The 20,800-nt window shown below is 36.8% G+C and overlaps 1 protein-coding gene across 1 annotated transcript in view; it reads left to right on the forward strand.

Moving 5' to 3' along the window:
- The window catches only part of LOC106876228 (importin-7), a 60,419-nt gene extending 43,481 nt beyond the window's left edge, over nucleotides 1-16,938 (forward strand). Inside the window, exons 20-28 of the mRNA XM_052968306.2 lie at nucleotides 404-501; nucleotides 3,004-3,096; nucleotides 3,299-3,519; nucleotides 3,727-3,872; nucleotides 4,347-4,409; nucleotides 6,143-6,210; nucleotides 6,702-6,843; nucleotides 8,282-8,398; nucleotides 12,029-16,938. Of these exons, the coding sequence (XP_052824266.1) occupies nucleotides 404-501; nucleotides 3,004-3,096; nucleotides 3,299-3,519; nucleotides 3,727-3,872; nucleotides 4,347-4,409; nucleotides 6,143-6,210; nucleotides 6,702-6,843; nucleotides 8,282-8,398; nucleotides 12,029-12,117 (1,037 nt within the window). The 3' untranslated portion in view covers nucleotides 12,118-16,938. The remainder of the gene's footprint in view (nucleotides 1-403; nucleotides 502-3,003; nucleotides 3,097-3,298; nucleotides 3,520-3,726; nucleotides 3,873-4,346; nucleotides 4,410-6,142; nucleotides 6,211-6,701; nucleotides 6,844-8,281; nucleotides 8,399-12,028) is intronic.
- Nucleotides 16,939-20,800: the final 3,862 nt, after the last annotated feature.

Here is a 20,800-nt window from a genome sequence, read left to right on the forward strand (position 1 = left end):
GGTATGATGCATTAAGAATTTCAATTTTAGTATTTATCCATGTTCTTGCTTTTACACCTGTTAATTAAATTTACCTGCCCATAAAAGTCGAATCTATTCAGCAAGATCAGCTAAAATTACATAACTATAATCTTTTGGTATATAAGCAGCCACTGACAAAATTTCAAATAAGTATGTAAAAAATTAACAAAGTTACAAGCAAATATTGTGGACATCCCTCTTGAACCTGAATAATTCCAAATAATGTGAACAAATAAGCATTACATTTGACAGATTAATCTGAACACTAAAGGGTTATGGTAAAAACAGTTCTCATTCTAACAATATGAAAACGTTAATGGTTAAGTAGTGTCAACAGTCTCAACCAACAAATGATTAACAATACCTTTCTTTTTAATTGTAGATATGATGCCAGCTTTGCATAACTATGTAACTGTGGATACACCTAGTTTTCTATCGCAAAGAGAACACTTGGAAGCTGTTTACAACATGTGTAACACAGTATGTATATTTAGTGATGCATTTTCTTTATTATAATTGAAAATTGTTAACCCTTTTGATGCCAGTCCTTTTGAGACTGTCCCTTGTTCCATGAAACAAACTTCCTGTTGTAAAGTGAGTTAAATTACAACCTTCCATAAACATCATAGGCACAGGAATGGCTGTGTGGTAAGAAGTTTGCGTCCCGATCACATAACTCCGGGTTCAGTCTCACTGTGTGGCACCTTGGGCAAGTGTTTCCTACTATAGCCTCAGGTCTACCAAAACCTTGTAAGTGGATTTAGCAGACGGAAACTGAAAGCAGCTTGTTGAGTCGTCGTTGTCGTTTAGCGTCCGCTTTCCATGCTAGCATGGGTTGGACGATTTGACTGAGGACTGGTGAAACCAGATGGCTACACCAGGCTCCAATCTGATTTGGCAGAGTTTCTACAGCTGGATGCCCTTCCTAACGCCAACCACTCAGAGAGTGTAGTGGGTGCTTTTACGTGTCACCCGCACGAAGGCCAGTCAGGCGGTACTGGCAACGGCCACGCTCAAAATGGTGCACTTCATGTGCCACCCGCACAAAAAAAAAAAAAAAAAAAAAAAATTCATGTGTCGCCTGCACATGAGCCAGTCCAGGGGAACCAGCAACGATCTCGCTTGAAAATCCTACAACGGTCCCGCACAAGAGCCAGTCCAGGGGCACTGGCAACTGTCTCGCTCGAAAAATTTGTTGTGTCACCCGCACAAGAGCTAGTCCAGGGGCACCGGCAACGATCCACCACTGCTTGACAGCCAGTGTTGGTGTCTTTATGTTCCCTGTAACTTAGCAGTTTGGCAAAAAGAAACTGATAGAATAAGTTACTAGGCTTTAAAAGAAAAAGAAAATTAGTGTGGGGGTTAATTCATTTGATTAAAAATTCAAGCCAGTGCCCCAGCATGGCTGCAGTCCAAAGACTGAAATAAGTAAAAAGATGTCTTGTTAATTTATTATAGACATCTCTTTACTAAGTTCTTGAGTATTTTCAGAGTTAATTGAAGTAAAGACTGTATTTCAATAGAAATATGGTAGCAAATATAAAAATTTACTTTCTGATTTTGTACATTTTATTTTTCATTGCCTCTGCAACCATTTGGAAACTTAGTTGAAGATTAGTTCTTTTTAATGCTATATGAAATTTTAAGTAAATTGCTTTTAAAGCAATAAACTAAGCAAACAAGTAATAATTAATGAAATACGCCAATATGGCATATGAATCCATATCACAATCTGGCCCTTGACTCTCTTCAGTGGAGTCAGGTTTGAGTATAAGTTCCTCTCTTCCTCAGCAGGGCCATGAATGTTGCTTTTCTTCTGACTCATTGACTCATGGGGTGGGTGAGGAAACACCATTTAAATATTTATTAAATTAGCCATTAGTGTAGTTGGGTAAGTTAGTAACATGTACTTAGGTGGGTTGGCAACAAAAAGTATTGCTTTCATTTTTTCCGCTACAGTAATTTATAGTAAAATTAAGATGGTTTTCTCTTCGTGTATTGAATAGCCACAGAGAAAACCTTCAGATTTGTATTGACTTTTAATGAAATTGATATACTTTCTCTCATATTTTCATTATCTTTTGAAGTAAAACCTGCCAGTTCGCTGGAAAATGTTGACATCAATTACAAAAGTTTAAGATTTGTTAATTTGACTACTTAAAGTTAACTATTGTATACTCACTATGCTAATTCAAACGTTACTTTGATAGTTAATAAGAATTGTAATATAGTTTCTCATTAGTTGAGAAATTGTTAAGATGCAACACAAGATAATCAATAAAAAGGGGGTTGTGCAGTAGCAATCAACTCTGAGCAGATGTATGGTATATAGTCAGTTAACATTAGGTCAGCCATAATTGAGCAGACTAGTCATCTCGATCTTGTCTTTTTGTATACCAGGTCAACATTGTCCAATGTATGTATCATTTAAGTAGTATGGTGTTACGTGAGGGAGATTTGGCTGCTATTTCCAGCAGGCTGAATAACCATGTAAAAGCTTCCTTGTTGACTCACATATAGTCACTCTAGATTCACAGGTCTAGTATTTCTGATATATTGTACCTCCACCTCATTGAGGATCTCACAGCTCACCCTGATGTGTAGTGGTTCATTATATGGAGTAAGTGTGGAAATCTGGTCCTGCTTCATTCTCCTTGTTGTCTAGTTGATTCTTAAAGTCTAGTCTTGTGATAGGCTACTTGGATTCACTCAAGTGCAACAGTTGCTGTTACTTTGCATTTTTTTCTAGTGGTATGTGTCCCAATGTAGAGTTTTGAACTGTTGGAAGGTTATTGATATGTTACTAATATTTTTTTGTAGATGGCCTTTCTCTGTTTTTCTAGACTGCTTAAACTCGTGACATCCCCCACCCCTCTCACACACATATGCAAAGATTTAAAAAGTATATGCTTCTTTGTATTTATCAGCATTTCTTTTAAACCAGCATACTTAAGACAATGCCTAATTGTTAATTATTTTCAGGTGTTATTTGCTGATATAGGAGAAGATGCAGAGTGTCATGCTGCTAAACTCCTTGAAGTTATTCTTTTGCAATGTAAAGGACAAGTTGATCAGGTAACTTTGTAAATTATTTTTATCACTACTGAATAGTTTTTATATGATGCTGCCTTTTAGATAAACTGATTACTTGTGAAAACATAGAGAATTTTGTATTTTATCAATTGATCTTTAAATTAAATACTACTGAAATAGAATATACAAATGTTGAGGCTGAATGTATTAATTCTTGCTCTATTCTTCTATATCTAATTTGTAGGTTGTACCATCATTTGTTGAACTAGCTTTAAAACGATTAACCAAAGAAGTAAAAACATCAGAACTGAGGACAATGTGTTTACAAGTTGTTATTGCTGCTCTTTATTACAATCCACCATTGTTATTTCAAACTCTCCAGAAAATACATATTCCCAATGTTACATGTTCCATAACTTCACAATTTCTCAATTACTGGCTTGGTGACATTGACTGTTTCCTTGGGTACGGTTTTGTTTTTCTTCCTTATAGTTCTTTTTTAAATGTAACTTTTCTGTTTTGCAAATAGTAAAATTAGAACTGAAATATTTCACCAGTTAATCTCTTGACAAGCTTTCTTCTGTGTTATTGATTACATACTTTTAAAATAGTGTTTACTTCAATGTAATACCTTGATTGTTGACTCTCAAATTTTCCTTTAATTCTCTTTAGTCTCCATGACCGAAAAGTAAGTGTCCTTGGTCTGTGTTCATTAATTAATACACCAGGAAATAGACCTAATGAAATCACTGAAATAGCTCGACATATCCTTCCAGCAGTGTTGTTACTTTTCAAAGGATTGAAACGAGCTTATGCCAGTAAGTTATCCTTATAAGAAATTGCAAATTTTTTTCTTGTTCTAAGTTCTGAAATTTTCTCATGCATTTATTTAAAATATAAGTATTTCTAATTTTAATAGCTTAATAATTATGTATAAGGCTTAGTCAGGGAGAAGAGTGGTGCCCACGACTGCTTTAAATTTTGTATTGCACTAGAAATTTCTAATGAAAGATTCTGAATATTACTATCATGTATTCATCATTGTTCCTGAAGTGAATCTGATGAGAAATGTACATAAAGGAAATATTTTAAAATTTAAGTGGAGCACTGAATCATCAAATTTTGTGTGTCTTTCCACAAGGAATCATATGTTAAGGGATCAGATCTATATCCTAAATTGAAGGTCATTTAAAGATATGTAAACTGGATTGTTGCAGTAATAATAATGTTTTATGTTTATTAATTTTTTTTTTTTTTTTTTAATATCTAAAAATTTTCAAACTTCGTTTTAGGTAAAGCTCAGGAATTGGACTCTGAGGAGGAGGAAGAAGATGAATTGGAAGATGGAGAGCAAGGTATTAAAGAAATTTTTCTGATTCAGTTACAGTAATCCCTCACCATATTGTGGTTCATGTATTGCGCACTCAGTACATCACAGATTTTTCTGGCTAATATATGTAAATTTATATTGCGGACTTGTCAGTATATCATGGGTTTCTGTGGCTGATAGGTATTTGCTTTTTAGATTTTAATTATTACTGTGGAAGGTTTTGGAATGTAACACCTGCGAGGGATTACTGTACTCTGATATGACTACTAAACTCTTGATACTAAGTTGCCCGAGACTATTCCTGGTTTTGTGATACAAACTTCTGGTTTCTAAATTAAAACTGTTCATCAAAATTTCTTCATTTCTTCATTAGTTTCAAAATTAATTGAAAGGCCTGTACTTAATTTCAAAATTAATTGAAAGAAATGCTTGTATTTCTACAAATATTTTAATAGAGTTAATAATTTCAGATGCTTTTATTTTATAGAATACAGAAACTTAATTCTACCATTGTCGGTTTATTATAATTTTTGATGTCATCAAAAACTGAATTCTGGGAGATGTACTTATTCTCATAAATTTCCAATTTTGCTTTTTTTATATCCAGTAGCATCCCTTTCCTACTTGCAACTACTGTAGCTCAGAAATGTACTCTACCTTTATATTCCACCATACCCTCATCGATAGTTAGGTATTTTCCTGGTCTGTACAATGTTTTATATGCATTTTGAATGCAGTTGATAAAGGGTCTTATTTTAAATATTGAATCAAAGTTTGGTTCTCCACAGACTGGGGTATTGCCAGTATCTCTTATATGTAGGTACTGTGATAATTTAAAAAGAAATTTGTCCATTTAATAATACTGGAAACATTGGTCTAGAAAAATGTTCATTGCTGCTTCAGTAGTTCATTATTTTGGTAACTTTCTTATACTCATATTTATTTTGATTGCAAAAGATGCTTAGATTTCAATTAACCATGTGGGAGACCACAAACTATCTTATGTCTTTGCTTATATTTTGTGTAAGGATTAGTTCCCACAGTAATTGTTTCAAACAAAGAGGAAGAATTAAAAAAAAAAGTCTAATGCCTTTATCTCTTAGGAAAGACTGTGACTAGGTCCAGTCTTTTCAGAAAAATCAGTAAGAAAAACAATTTTTCAAACTATTACTCCATTTAGTTATAAATACATTTTTTGTAGCTTAGTAATCATCAGAATCACTTAGTGAATTAGAAATATCTGATTCATATTCAGGCATGTTGTGGTTTTTGTGTTTGCTCTATATTTTGCTTGATTTTCCATGTGTTCAGTTGAAAATCCTTCAAGTTTTGATTTACTACTTGACAACGTGGAACTGGTATCCATTGTTTGTCAGTATTAAAAGTTTTCAAAAATATCGATGTAAAAAAAGAAATGCAAGATCTAAAAGTTCACAAAGGTCAAATATCACACCAAATAATGTTGGATACAGTAACTCAATTGTTTATGTAGTGAAATCACATGTTTTCACAAATGCACTGAAGTTCTCATCTAAATATGATGAGGTTATTTCAGCTGGGTTGGTAACATTCACCAATAAAATACTCAGCTGGCTATGGCTGCCTTAGTGATGAAAGGGCGAATGTATTGCTGACTTATTCACCTCCTGTCAGCATGGAACAGAGAGTACAATAAAACAGTAATATGGTGATGAACATAATCATCAGCTTCACTGTTGTGTGAATTTGAAGTTGATGTTTTTCTTTTTTACATGACAGATATTTTGGAAAGTGATGAAGATGAAATCAATGAAGAAGGTCAGGAATATATTGAGAAACTAGAAAAGGTTAGTGTAGTGTTTTGCTTTGTCAGTTTGACTTTTTCATGTTTTTGCCATCTTCATGAAGTACTTTGTGTTTTGAGTTGTCTTTCCCTTTTCAAATTTTGAAATATTTTGTATTCATACTAGTCTTTCAAACAGTGTTACTCAGAACTGTTTTGCATTAGCTATTAATTGCATTAGCTCTGTGGCTAATTTCAGAGAAACAAAATGTAGTATGCTAGTGTTTTAAAAGTATGTAGATAATAGTAGTAAAATATTTTTATCAATAAATGTTTGGTTCCATGAGTATGGAATGTTTGAGACTAGAAACACTGTCATATACTATCATGCATAATCTAGAAACAAAATATCAATATATTTAAATGATAAAAGTATATTGTGCTTAAAATATAATTTAATATCATGATATGGTAGGTCTTGGTTTTTTTTCTATTACTGCTTCATAAATGATTTCATTTACCTGTTGAACTTAACTAATTTTCATATAATTTTAGTGCCAACAATCAGATGAAGACACAGATGATGACTTCACAGAAGACGGTGCCGATGAAACTGCATTAGAAAGTTATTTGACTCCTTTGGATGATGAAGACTGTCTTATTGATGAATATATTGTATTTAAGGATGTCCTTACTTGTAAGTGTTGTAACTCTTCTCCTATATAATTTACTTTTGGTAGTATATTGATAAGGCATATAGAATTTCTAACTAGAATATTAATGGTATCGTAACACTTTCATTACTATATTTCTGTTGAAATACAGTGCTTTTGTTTCAATAGTAAAATAATTTTGTCACTTGGTGTTTGGAACAAAGTAACATGAAATTTTGAAAGAAGGTTTTAATTTACATCACTCTAAAATAGGAAATTTATAAAACCAAGGACAGTTTTAGACAAGTGGTATTAAAAGAGTTAAAGAGCCTGAAAAGCTGATTCCGTTGCATATTGATTTTATACAGCCTTTGAATTATATATTTAAGATGTGATTTATCATTTAAAATTTTATTGCATTTAATTTAGAGTGCATAGTTAGTTTCTTAGTATCTGCTAATTCTGTTAGTAGAGACTGTTAAAATGCTTATTAAGGAATATTTTAACTTTTAATGACAGGATTTTGCTTGAGATCAAGATTAATCATGTTTATTGTCAATGCTAGATGACATTAGCTTATATTCTTTTAAGTTTAAATCGTGCTTTAGTCAGTTTTGCCTGTCTGCCTTTTGAGGTCAAAATAAGTATGAGTTAAATACTGAAGTTGTATTTAATTATATCTTTCAAAGCATTGCTTCATGCTGAGGATAATGACTGAAACCAGTACAATAAATTAAATAATTGGTATTCTACAATACTGTTTAATTCACTTTATAAGAATTGCATGGGGAGATCCTGCATTTCACACTTGTCCAACTATCAGCTTGAAAATGAATGTTAAGATGAAAACAGTAGAAAATATAATTTCTCTTGGAAGTAATTAATTTGCTATAAATTTCTAAATGTTTATATACTAGTTGGGTTTCATTTCTCAGAGCAAAGCAAAAGCATATTTCCCCTATGTTCTTCTATACTCTGTTAATATTAAATTAGTTGAGGTTTACAAGAGTAAATATATTACATATACTTTGTGCTTGTATGACACAAGTTATTTAACATGCTAATACATTTATCAAATCTTTCAAGTGAATCCATTACATACTCTGATTGTAAATTGAATCCCAAGCGCGTAGACTATGGTCTGGATCAAGAAATTTGGTTGTCCAGGACAGGTTTATGATAATGAAGCTTGTCACAATCCAACATGCTAAGTAATTTGTAAAATAGCAGCACCATTGTTATTCCAGATAGTGACGGTTCATATTAAATGAAGTTAGTTGTATTTTGTTCAAATTATACCTATTAATACCCTGTTAAAAAAATTGTCATAAATGAAATAGCATTCAAGTGAGTATGTTACTAAATTGATATGACTGAGTTAGTAACATCAGTTTAAAATATACTAAAAAAATGAAATTATCTTTATATCACAAGCTTTACATAATTTTCTGACCTGTTTCAAATATAACCTTTCTTTTGCAGCCCTTCAGACAGCAGATCCTACCTGGTACAGTGCCTTGACTTCTAGTCTTCATGATTACCAAGCTAAAGAATTGGAAGAAGTATTTCGTTTGTCTGAACAACGGAGAGCTGCAGCAGGTGGGTTGAAGAAATAAAGTAAAAAACAATTTTTTTTCTGAAAATTTTTGTCTGTAGAAGCAATAATCACTAAGAACACAAGGGTAATATATTTTCTCAAATACCCAAGAGGTAGTAGATAGCTTCTGTTACCCAGTGACCTAATTAGCAGAGGAAGAGAATCTGAAAGTATAATAGCCTAGAATAAGAGCATGTTGGAAAAAGCTCAGAGAACTATTAATCATTGTTGGAAACAAAGGTTTCTCTCTGAAATGCAAGCTATGATGCTTGTGTACAAACTGCAATGCTACATGGTAGTTAGACATGGTCCTCTGAAAGTGGAGGACACAAGATTGGAAAGAAGTGAAGCAAGCATGCTCTGCTAAATGTGCATGAATGGCAGAGTACAATTGTTGTGAGAAAAAAAAAAAAAAGGGCAATGGGCATATGATGCTTATGCATGCGGACAGCTGTATAAAGAAGTGCTGATTGCATCCACTCATTTTTATCATCCCCTTTCCTATTTATCATCAATGGCCTCTCTACATTCACTTTACTCCCATCTCAACTGGTTCACATTTCTCAGTATCTGAGATACTGACAAAATATGTTCTGTTTGATGTAAATAGTTCCTTCTTGTGTGTGTGTGTGTGTGTGTGTGTGTGTATTTTGCTTGAGGCAGTGCCCATCCTCTTAGACTAGTGAGATCAATGCATTAATGTTTCTCTTGAACCATTCTAAGTCAACATCTGTGGGGAAGATATGAACAAGGGGGAGATTCTAGAGGGATGGCATTCTGGAAAAAAAAGGACAAGATATAGTGGTTAATGTGGTGGTCTGATAGTTGGACATAACAAGGGGGTGATGTTAGGAGGAGAGATAAGTAAAAAAAGAGTGCAAGAATGAAAGCAGCATGAACCCAGCAATTTTTGAGGAGTAGAAACCATTATAGTAGTGGTAGAGAAAAGAGCCAGTGGCTTTATGCCTCTGTTGTATGTGCATTTTCTTGATGTATGAAGTGTCATTTTTAAAGTCACCCTGCAAATCATATTTCTAATGCAGCTCACTTTAATCAGTTTGTGATTATTTTCTAGTGTTTTATATATATATATATATATATATATATCTGATAAAGCCATCTGACATTTTACTGCTGTATCCAGTGGCATATGTATGTTGGTTGTTGTTATTGGGTGTGCTGTCACACTGACACTATACTATGACTAACATTAGTATTACTCAAATTAGGCATACAAACTGTATTTCCAATACCATAGCCGTCGCAGTAATGGCTTGCATTAACTTATCTTGCCTATGGCAGAACGTGACAATTTTGACTCTTACAACAAACATGAGGGCCCAGCTTTTTGGCGACAACTTATTGGGTGACTTCTCCAAGTTCTCACCATTGGTGATGATACAACTCACTCCGATGCAGCTGGAGAGATGACTGTCTCACACGTAAGCACACTGGACAACCTTACGACTGCTTTTTTTTCTGAACCACCAAAACCTGAATTGGCTGTGCAAAAGAGCCATGTTAGCTAATATTTCCCATAACCAGAGATGTTTTTCACAGATTGAAAACAATGCATCACTCATTACAACCATAATGTGATGTGAAGACATGACAGACTTCTTTCAACTTCCAAATCTACTCACATGGCTTTGGTTGGCTCTGGGTTTTAGAAGACATTTACCCAATGTATTTCACTGTGGGAATCAACCTGAAACTGCACAGTTGGGAAGCATACTTCTTAACCAGTTAAGCATAAATTGCTCAGTCAATCAAACCAACAAATTGGCTATGTTGTATTAATGAGAATTTTTCATTGTTGAACCACTGTCATCATTGGGAATGGAATGAAATAAGTTTAAAATCTTATATTGGAGACTTCAGACAAAAACTCATCATCATCATCATCATCGTTCAACGTCCGCCTTCCATGCTAGCATGGGTTGGACAATTTGACTGAGGACTGGTGAAACCGGATGGCAACACCAGGCTCCAATCTAATTTGGCAGAGTTTCTACAGCTGGATGCCCTTCCTAACGCCAACCACTCAGAGAGTGTAGTGGGTGCTTTTACATGTCACCCGCACGAAAACGGCCACACTCGAAATGGTGTCTTTTATGTGCCACCTGCACAAGAGCCAGTCCAGGGGCACCGTCAACGATCTCGCTCGAAAAACCTCATGTGTCACTAGCACAAGAGGCCAGTCCATGGGCACTGGCAACGATCTCTCACGAAAGATATCATGTGTCGCCCGCACATGAGCCAGTCCAGGGGCACTGGCAACGATCTCGCTCGAAAGATTTCATGTGTCGCCCGCACATGGGCCAGTCCGGGGGCACTGGCAAACGATCCCGCTCGGAAAAAAAAAATAGCCTCATGTGTCACCCGCACAAGAGCCAGTCCAGGGTCACTGGCAACGATCCCGCTCGAAAGACACCATGTGTCGCCCGCACACGAGCCAGCCCGGGGGCACCAGCAACGACCTCGCTCGAAAAACCTCGTGTCACCCACAAGCCGGCCCAGGGACACCGGCAACGATCTCGCTCGAAAGATTTCATGTGTCACTCGCACATGAGCCAGTCCAGGGGCACTGGCATCGATCCCGCTCGAAAGATCTCATGTGTCTCCCACACATGAGCCAGTCTATGGGCACTGGCAACGATCCCGCTCGAAACATTTCATGTGTCACCCGCACAAGAGCCAGTCCAGGGGCACCGGCAGCGAACTCGCTGGAAAAAACCTCATGTGTCACCCGCACAAGAGCCAGTCCAGGGGCACTGGCAACGATCTCGCACGAAAGATATCATGTGTCGCCCGCACATGAGCCAGTCTAGGGGCACCGGCAGCGAACTCGCTGGAAAAAACCTCATGTGTCACCCGCACAAGAGCCAGTCCAGGGGTACTGGCAACGATCTCGCACGAAAGATATCATGTGTCGCCCGCACATGAGCCAGTCCAGGAGCACTGGCAACGATCCCGCTCGAAAGATTTCATTTGTCGCCCGCACATGAGCCAGTCCGGGGGCACTGGCAAACGATCCCGCTCGAAACATTTCATGTGTCACCCGCACAAGAGCCATCCAGGGGCACTGGCAACGAACTCGCTCGAAAGATATCATGTGTTGCCCGCACACGAGCCAGTCCAGGGGCACCGGCAGCGATCTCGCTCGAAAAAACCTCATGTGTCACCCGCACAAGAGCCAGTTCAGGGGCACTGGCAACGATCTAGCACGAAAGATATCATGTGTCGCCTGCACATGAGCCAGTCCAGGGGCACTGGCAACGATCCCGCTCGAAAGATTCATGTGTTGCCCGCACATGAGCCAGTCCAGGGGCACTGGCAACGACCCTGCTCGAAAAAACCTCGTGTCACCCGCACATGAGCCAGTCCAGGGGCACCGGCAACGATCTCGCTCGAAAAAGCCTCATGTGTCACCCGCACAAGAGCCAGTCCAGGGGCACTGGCAACGATCCCGCTCGAAACTCCACCAGAATAAATTGATGTTGCTGTACATTTGTTTGCCTGTTAATTGTGATGTGAAGTATAAATGTAATATATGTTTACTTATGTATGAGAAAACATATTTGCTTGTTTGTTCTTTTTTTAAAATTGATGTTACAATTTTGTTTTTACAGAATCGAAGAGAATTGAACAGAGTGGAGGATATGTCTTTGCAAATATTAATGTGCCATCATCATTCAACTTTGGCCAGATGGGTCCTTGAATCTTCTCTGATTGCTGGTGTATCACAAAGAAACTGTTCTTTTGCCAATGGACTTCTGTTATGCCAGCAACTATTCATGTACATACCTGTAAACAATGCCAAATGGCAAGTCTTTATTGCAAAACCTGAAACTTTGCTATTGGGCCTAACTGGCTCAGTAGGATTGGCTGCTGCTTTCTCTTCCTCTTATGTTAGATATTTTATTTTCTCATTTATCATTTATGAATATTTTCATTTTATTAGCTTCTAATTTACTCTTAACACCTATGTCATGTCACCACTTCTGCTCTATTACCTCCTATTCCCTTCCACTTGTTTTACAAAACAGTCCTTTTTTTTCTGTTCTGCTAGACCCTCTTCAGTTTTGTTCTTCACAATCCCTCTTCTCATTTTTTTCCATAATACTTATTTCATGCCACTGTTGATTTTCAGTGGAGAAAGTTTTTAATAGTTAGAAACTTTTATTTAAAACAGTTCTTATGGATTAACAATGGTTCATTTACTTCAAATCTCCTGTTTTGTTTAACCTCTTTCTGTATGCTATCTTTCATTTCATTCCATTTTATTTATTGTTTTGATTTTTACTTTTCCCTATATTTGATTTCTCCTGAAATCTACAATTTAAAAAGAAAAAGCCATCTCTAGCTACAAAAACACAGCCAAATCCTATTGACTTAATTATATTTTTAAGCTCCTATCAACTTGTTGCCTTTCTCTCTAGTGTGATTGCTTTGTTTGTTGGAATGATTTGCAATGAGACTTAATTTTATTTTTAAACACCCTCCCACAACATACAACAACAACAAAATTTCCATAAAAATGAAAACAAAATATATTACATACCGAAGAAAGCCTGAAGCAGTCGACTATCCCCTCCTCACAAATATTTTGTTATGGATTTCTTCACAAACAGTAATTTTATTTGATAATAGGTAATTTTTGTTATATTATACACATGCTGTACACATACGTGTGTGTATGCAGACACATATGCATGCACACACACACACACACCACGCGCACACACACGCACACACACACACACACACACACACACACACACACGTCATAATATTCATATTTTGACTGGTATTGTTTACTATTGTAATGACGTTCAATGTCTATGTTGATCAGGTACTGAACTTGTGTAAACTCCTAAGTTCATTTCCTGCTGCAAGCATTGCATTGCACCTTTAGGTCATAATGCCTAAAGTTTCATGCCTCATTAAGCCAATATTATAATTTATTCTTTATTGTCATAATATGAATATGTATCTCCCTCTCCCAATTCGATGCCTTCTGGTTTCAGTTCATTCTTTATTTGAATTTTTTGTGCTGAAATTGAAGTGTGAAAATATTTAGGTCATCTGAATATTTAGAATATGTATAGTAAAGTGGTAGGATGTTTTACTCTACATTTTCCAAGACATCTATCAATGAAAGATCCCTTGGAAATGTCCAGTTAATTGCTGCTACTTATCTAATTATGTACGAGCAGCTCATTAAGAATAATGATAGCTTGTTAGCTTGCTTTCCATGTTAACCTACAATATCTATTGTCATTGTTTTGTTTTCTACAACTTCTCCATGCTACTAGTAGATTTCAGGAAGGCAGTGCGCTTATTGTCTTGTTGGGTGGAGGACATTAGTTTACATCCTTGAATTTAGTTACATGAATTTACAACTTATGAGTTTAATTTGCCATTTCTCCAAATTTGTGTCTTGAAATAGGTTACTTCCCTCTTTGCTTTTCTCTGATAGTTTGTTACACACACACACAAACACACACACACACACACATGTCACTGATACTTTTGATGGCTATCTTTAATTTGATTAATCAACTGTTGGATCTTGTTTCTTATGCAATGCAAAAAGTTTACATCTTAGATTATACTGACATTTAGAAGTATGATATCTAGAATTAGAGGAGTATTCTGCTGTTTGTGAATATTTGAAATATCATGTACTTAAATTAACAATGCAATTTTCCTGTCATTATTCCACCCACTAGGATCTTGTTTTGCATTTATGTTTTTCTGTAGAAACATTTCCAGTTTAGATTTTGCAAAATGAGGTAAAAGTTTACTTTCTTTTGCATTGATAATAAAATACGTCTTAGATTGTTCCTGCAACTTCAATATTTAGGCATTTGTAATTTTTTACTCTAATTTTTACTCTAAAGTTTTTAATGACTAGAATGTATTAATAGTTTTAGTAGGTGAAACTAATGACACTTTTTGAGGATGTTTGCCACAAAGTTGTTTCATGCTTAAGTTAAACTTTTTCGCAATTTTCATTTTGTGGCTATTTTCTTGATATCTAAAAGTCTTTTTCAACAAATGATAATGTTAAGGAAAGTAGCTTTTTTATTTCATAGTTTGTGTGTGTGTGTACTCGTTTATTATTATAATTTGTTTTAGCATGGATTATTATTATTGTCAAAAGTGTTTCTTAAGTTAACTGTTTTTAAAACTCTTCTGGAAAATGTCAATATTATGGAATTGTTTAACCTTTCTTCAAATCACCCAAGGATGCAATCTGATTCAGCTCTGTACATTTAGCCTTCATAGTATGGGTCTTTCTCTGATATGTTTATTCTGCAGTACAGTATGGAAGCAAGGAGTTTTCATTGACTGCCTTTGGTTGTTAAAGGGTTGAAAAAATTTTTTTGCCTATTTTATTGAAATCTCTGGGGGGGGGGGGGGGAAGGGGTGACAATGTTAGATTTCTTTTTTGTTGCATATAATCCCCTTGGTCAAATAGTTTGGGATTGATTTGCAAGATATCAAAAAATCATTATCACGTTGATAAATTTAATTGGCAACGATGAAGTTCATTTTTTTGAAAATTTGTAAATATTTATATACATATGTATCTTCACAATTTACCAAGATGAACTGAAATTTCTCTCCTCACTTCCCTGTCCTATGGCCATGCTAATCTGATGTATACTAAAAGGAAGATAACTTAAACATTTTCAATTCTCTTCCACATATGTATAAAATGTGGAAATTAAATTAGCTCCATTCAGTGACATTGAAACATTTTTCTAATTTCTTAGTGTTAAGATAAATATTTTTCATCTTAGTCTCAGAATAATATTGTATAAAGTCGTTTGATAACTCATCATGTTATCACTGACAGCTGCTAGCAATTTAGTAACAAGCCATAAACTGGTTCATCAGTTAATTTCCCCTTAGATAGCATTTTAACACCCCCTAAAGTTTTTTTTTATTGGCAATTTCAACCAGTTTTTGTGTATTTTCTTAACATTTCCACTTCAAGGTGTAGACACTTTATATCTTTACTTCGGTTACAGAAAACAATGAAACATTAGGATCAGCACAGGTTATGTTTTGTGCAATTTGCGACTCTGTTGATTAGAGTGCACCGGTCAGTCCACAGCCAATAGAAGTTTGGAGTTGTTTTTTGGTACTTATGGAATTCATTATTCGTGGGATATGAATAATGGCCTAATGAATAAATAATATTTTTTTATATACAATATGAAAAAAAAGTTTAAAAAAATTACCAAGAAAACATAGTTCCACCAATTTTTTTTTAAATTGGTAAAGATTTGTTGTTCTTGACATTTGTGTACAGGGAACAGGTATTCAGCCAGTTCTTAATGACATTGACAATATGCCATATACTGAAATTGTCCACCTATTGGCTGAAAAAGATGTCTGTGATAAATTAAGAGATTTAAATTATATAAAAAAAAAATCTTAACAAAAATATGGCAATTTATGGCTTCAATGTTGATAGATTTGATTTTTTTTTTCATTTTTTTTTTTCAAGTATGGCAGGTTTATAAAAAAATGAAATTTAAGCCCTGCTCATTTTTGAAGCTATTGAATATTGCTGGATGTATATGCAATATTCGAATCCTATATGTCTAAAAAAGTTATATATGTGGTGTGTATGTATATATGTGTATGCAGACACTCACACATGTAAGTATTAAATTTTGCTAATGTAGTTACTTGATTACAAGTAAACATGTAACATAAAAAATACCACCCTCCACAAATGTAGACTTTTGAAAGTGTCTACTAGTTTAAAACATTGGTTTGTAGAGCCATATGATGTGACGTTCATCATCCCCCGCCCCTATTTTATTTCTTTACAATTTAGTTTCATAACTTATCTCTCCTTCGAACACTTGCTTGCATTTTTTTTTCTCCTCTTTATGACTAACAATGTTGGTAGTAGAGAGAGAGAGAGTGAAAGAGAGAGAGTGTGTGTGTGTGTGCGTGTGAAGAAGAGAGAGAGAAGCTATGTGTATGTGTGTGTTCATGAAAGATTTAATCTGTGATAGCTGTTGAAGTTGGGGCTGTGATTGCTCCCATGGAAAACCTGGTTCTTATTCTTTTAGACCTGGTTCAGTTGATTGGTTCAATTGACTCTACATTACTGGCTGATCTGCCACCAATCCAACTGTTTTCTATTGTTGTTGCTGCTGCTGCTACAATATTACAACAACTGTTACTATTATTAATGATATATAAAGTATGAAGACCGTCACTACCATTACCATTGTTGCTGTCGCTGCCTTTGTAAATCTTTGATGCCTGGTTTATTACTGTTCTCAGCTAGTCATCACATCCAGATAATTATTTTTTATCCTGCTTCTAGATTAGGACCACCACCACTACCACCACCACCACCACCACCACCACCACTATTACTACTACTACTACTACTACTACTACTACTACTACTACTACTACTACTACTCTGTATCAGTGATGATAACACTGAGTGATGTTAAGTACTGATCTTCTGCAAATAAAATTCTTTTAAAGATTGTTCTTATGCTTGTTTTCTCTTGTTTACATTTTATATCTCTGCATTATTTCATTTGTCTCTTCCGAATATTTTATTTCTTCATTAATTATATTTTTTGTTTCTAAACTTTCTTCAGATCTGATGCATATCTGGATATATTATTATATCCACTCAAAATTTCGTTACCTTAAATGTGGAAAGCAGTTTTATAAGGGTGGGGATAGGGCAAAACGAGTAATTACTGAATATTTGACTGTAAGAAATTTTTTTTTTAGTACAAATGTTCACTGCATGACAAACTATATCAGCTAAAGAAATGATCTCTAAATTAGCTCTATTCTCTGAGTGTACATAAGACAAATTTAGGTGGGGTAGAATGAGTAAAACAAAGGCAATTTTCTTTAATTTTCCAGAATTACATTTGAAAAGACTTATACATTAGTAGCCTTGGAAGGACTGGAAGAATGGTGGTAGCAGGGAATTGTATCAGACTGCCAGAAGGGAAGCTAGGCGACAGGTTTATTTAGCCAGAGGGGAAGCAGATAAGAAAATATTTTGCCAATGTTCTGTGCCGTGAGGACCAAACACTTGAAGTATTTCGTGTTGCAAGACAGTGTGTGAGGGAGAATCGTGATGTTGTGGGAGAGAAATGTGTTCGCATGGATGATGGTACGCTTGCACTAAACGAGGCTGCAAAGAAAGAGGTTTGGAGATGCCACTACAAAAGATTGCTCAATAAAGAGAATGAATGGGAGAAAGAGAGTCTGCCGAATGTCGACCCAACAGAGGGACCAGCTATCCGAGTTGACAGTACCATGGTAGATAAAGCAATTAAGAGTATGAAGGCAGGGAAGGCCCCCGGCCCATCAGGAATCACTGCAGAGATGCTCAAAATGTCTGGCAGTGTCGGCTATAGCCTAGTCATACCCAATGACTGGTGTAGCAGCACCATAGTCAACTGCTACAAAGGTAAAGGTGACGCTTTAGATACAAATAATTACAGAGGTATCAAGTTGTAAGATCAGGTAATGAAAGTCACGGAGAGGCTCATAGCCCAACTAATTAGGAAGCGAGTCAGATGAGATGCAGTTTGGGTTAGTGCCTGGGAAAGGCACCATTGATGCTATATTTCTGGTTAGACAGCTTCAGGAAAAATACCTAGCCAAGGATAAACCTCTGTACTTTGCTTTCGTCGACATGGAGAAAGCCTTTGACAGGGTCCCCCGATCCCTTATTTGGTGGTCAATGAGGAAAATAGGGATAGAAGAATGGTTAGTGAGAGCTGTGCGAGCCATGTACAGAGACGCTGTCAGTAAGGTGAGGGTTGGCAATGAGTACAGTGAAGAATTCAGGGTAGAAGTAGGGGTCCACCAAGGTTCTGTTCTCAGCCCCCTCCTATTTATCATAGTCCTCCAGGCGATAACAGAGGAATTCAAGACAGGATGCCCCTGGGAGCTCTATTCTGATGACCTTGCACTAATTGCTGAGTCACTATCAGAACTAGAAAAATTTCAGGTGTCGAAGCAACGACTAGAATCGAAGGGCTTTAGAGTCAACCGAGCTAAAACCAAAGTCCTAATAAGTAGGAAGGTAGACAAAACACAAACCCCTTCAGGTAGATGGCCCTGCTCGATCTGTAGAAAAGGCGTAGGCAGAAACTCTAAGATGCACCAAGTGCACGCTTTGGACACATAAGAGGTGCAGCAATATCAAAGGCAGGTTAACTAGGAAGTTAGTTCAGGAGCTATAAACACTGAATGTGCAGAAAACAACTTCTGCCACATTCCAGGGAGAAAAGCTAGACATAGTTGATAGCTTCCGCTATCTAAGTGACCAAGTTAGTAGTGGGGGAGGGTGCGCTGAAAGTGTAGCTGCTAGAATAAGAATAGCCTGGGCAAAGTTCAGAGAGCTCTTGCGTCTGCTGGTGACAAAGGGTCTCTCTCTCAGAGTAAAAGGCAGACTGTATGACGCATGTGTACGAACAGCCATGCTTCATGGCAGTGAAACATGGGCCGTGACTGTTGAAGACATGCGTAGGCTCGCAAGTAAGGAAGCCAGTATGCTCCGATGGATGTGTAATGTCAGTGTGCATACTAGACAGCGTAAGTACCTTGAGAGAAAAGTTGAACCTCAGAAGTATCAGTTGTGGTGTGCAAGTGAGACGATTGCGCTGGTATGGTCATGTGGCGAGAATGGATGAGGATAGCTGTGTGAAATAGTGCCACACCCTAGCAGTTGAGGGAACCTGTGGAAGAGGCAGGCCCAGGAAGACCTGTGATAAGGTGGTGAGGCACGACCTTCGAACATTGGGCCTCACTGAGGCGATGATTTCTGACCGAGACCTTTGGAAATATGCTGTGCGTGAGAAGACCCAGCAAGCCAAGTGAGACTTAAATCCAAGGCCTCCGCCAGGGGTGTAGCCAGCCCACTTAAGCCTACCTTTCATTCATTGGACACGAAACTCTGCTTGCGAAGACCTGTTGAGGCAAGTGAAATCGGAATCGAAATAGAACTAAATTCGACGATTGACACCCATGCCAACGTCGTCTCCTTCATTGGACACGAAACCCGGCTTGTGAAGACCTGTTGGGGTAAGCGAATGCGAAATCGTGATGACACCTGTGCCCAGCGTCGCCTTCCTGGCACTTGTGCCAGTGGCACGTGTAAAGACATTCGAGTGAGATCATTGCCAGTGCCGCTGGACTGGCTCCTATGCAGGACACGAAACTCGGCTTGTGAAGACCTGTTGGGGCAAGCGAAAGCGAAATCGTGATGACACCTGTGCCCAGCGTCGCCTTCCTGGCACATTCGAGCGAGATCGTGCCAGTGCCGCTGGATTGGCTCCTGTGCAGGTGGCACGTAAAATACACCATTTTGAGCGTGGCCGTTGCCAGTACCACCTGACTGGCCTTCGTGCCGGTGGCACGTAAAAACACCCACTACACTCTCGGAGTGGTTGGCGTTAGGAAGGGCATCCAGCTGTAGAAACTCTGCCAAATCAGATTGGAGCCTGGTGTAGCCATCCGGTTCACCAGTCCTCAGTCAAATCGTCCAACCCATGCTAGCATGGAAAGCGGACGTTAAACGATGATGATGATGATGATTATCATCCTTAGACATCAGAAATACCACAAAATTTAAAAATATCTTTGCCAAATAAAAGAATTTTGGAAAAATGGTACAAGATTAATGAAACTCGACTGAATCTAAAACCTCAACGTATATTTTCTATAGTTTCTGCTCGATCTGCTGGAGTGGCTCCCTTCCTGATATAGTGACAGATATATTGTCGAAAAGAAATTATATAAATTGGTCATTACTCATTTTATCACACTTTAGACGTTTCTTGAAAATTGAAAATGATCAAATTAAACAATAGTGTGGAGAAAAAATCGACTTGGAACCCAACAGAGAAAAGAATTTTGATTGTTAAGCAATAAAAATTATCCAGATATCTTATTTGTAATCTTAATTACAATCAGGTCAGAGTGGCAAAATTTCTTAGAAAAAAAAAAACTACGTTAGTTGACTGTTTCTAAACTCAACAATGCTGACCAAATTTACTCCTGAAAATGATGCAACAGTACAAAATGCTGCAGTACTTGCAATATAATGGTTCCAAGTAAGGGAGAAAGTAACAAGAAATCCAAAAATTACACATTTTTTCCCACCCCTATATCATTATTGAGATACTTGTTTTTGATATTTCGTGGAATAACCATGGAATTAAATCCTGCAGTTAAAGGGTTAAGGGGAATAGAGAAGTTTTTTGTTTGAATGTGCTGAGAGTCAACAATTGGTCATGAATCGAAATGTTATGAGATTTGCATAGCCTTGGATAGTTTTTGAGGCAGATATTGGAGTTGTCACTGATTTTTCCATCTATATG

This window comes from Octopus bimaculoides, chromosome 5, assembly GCF_046866305.1.
Source record: "Octopus bimaculoides isolate indiv1 chromosome 5, ASM4686630v1, whole genome shotgun sequence".
NCBI classification, from domain to species: Eukaryota; Metazoa; Mollusca; class Cephalopoda; order Octopoda; family Octopodidae; genus Octopus; species Octopus bimaculoides.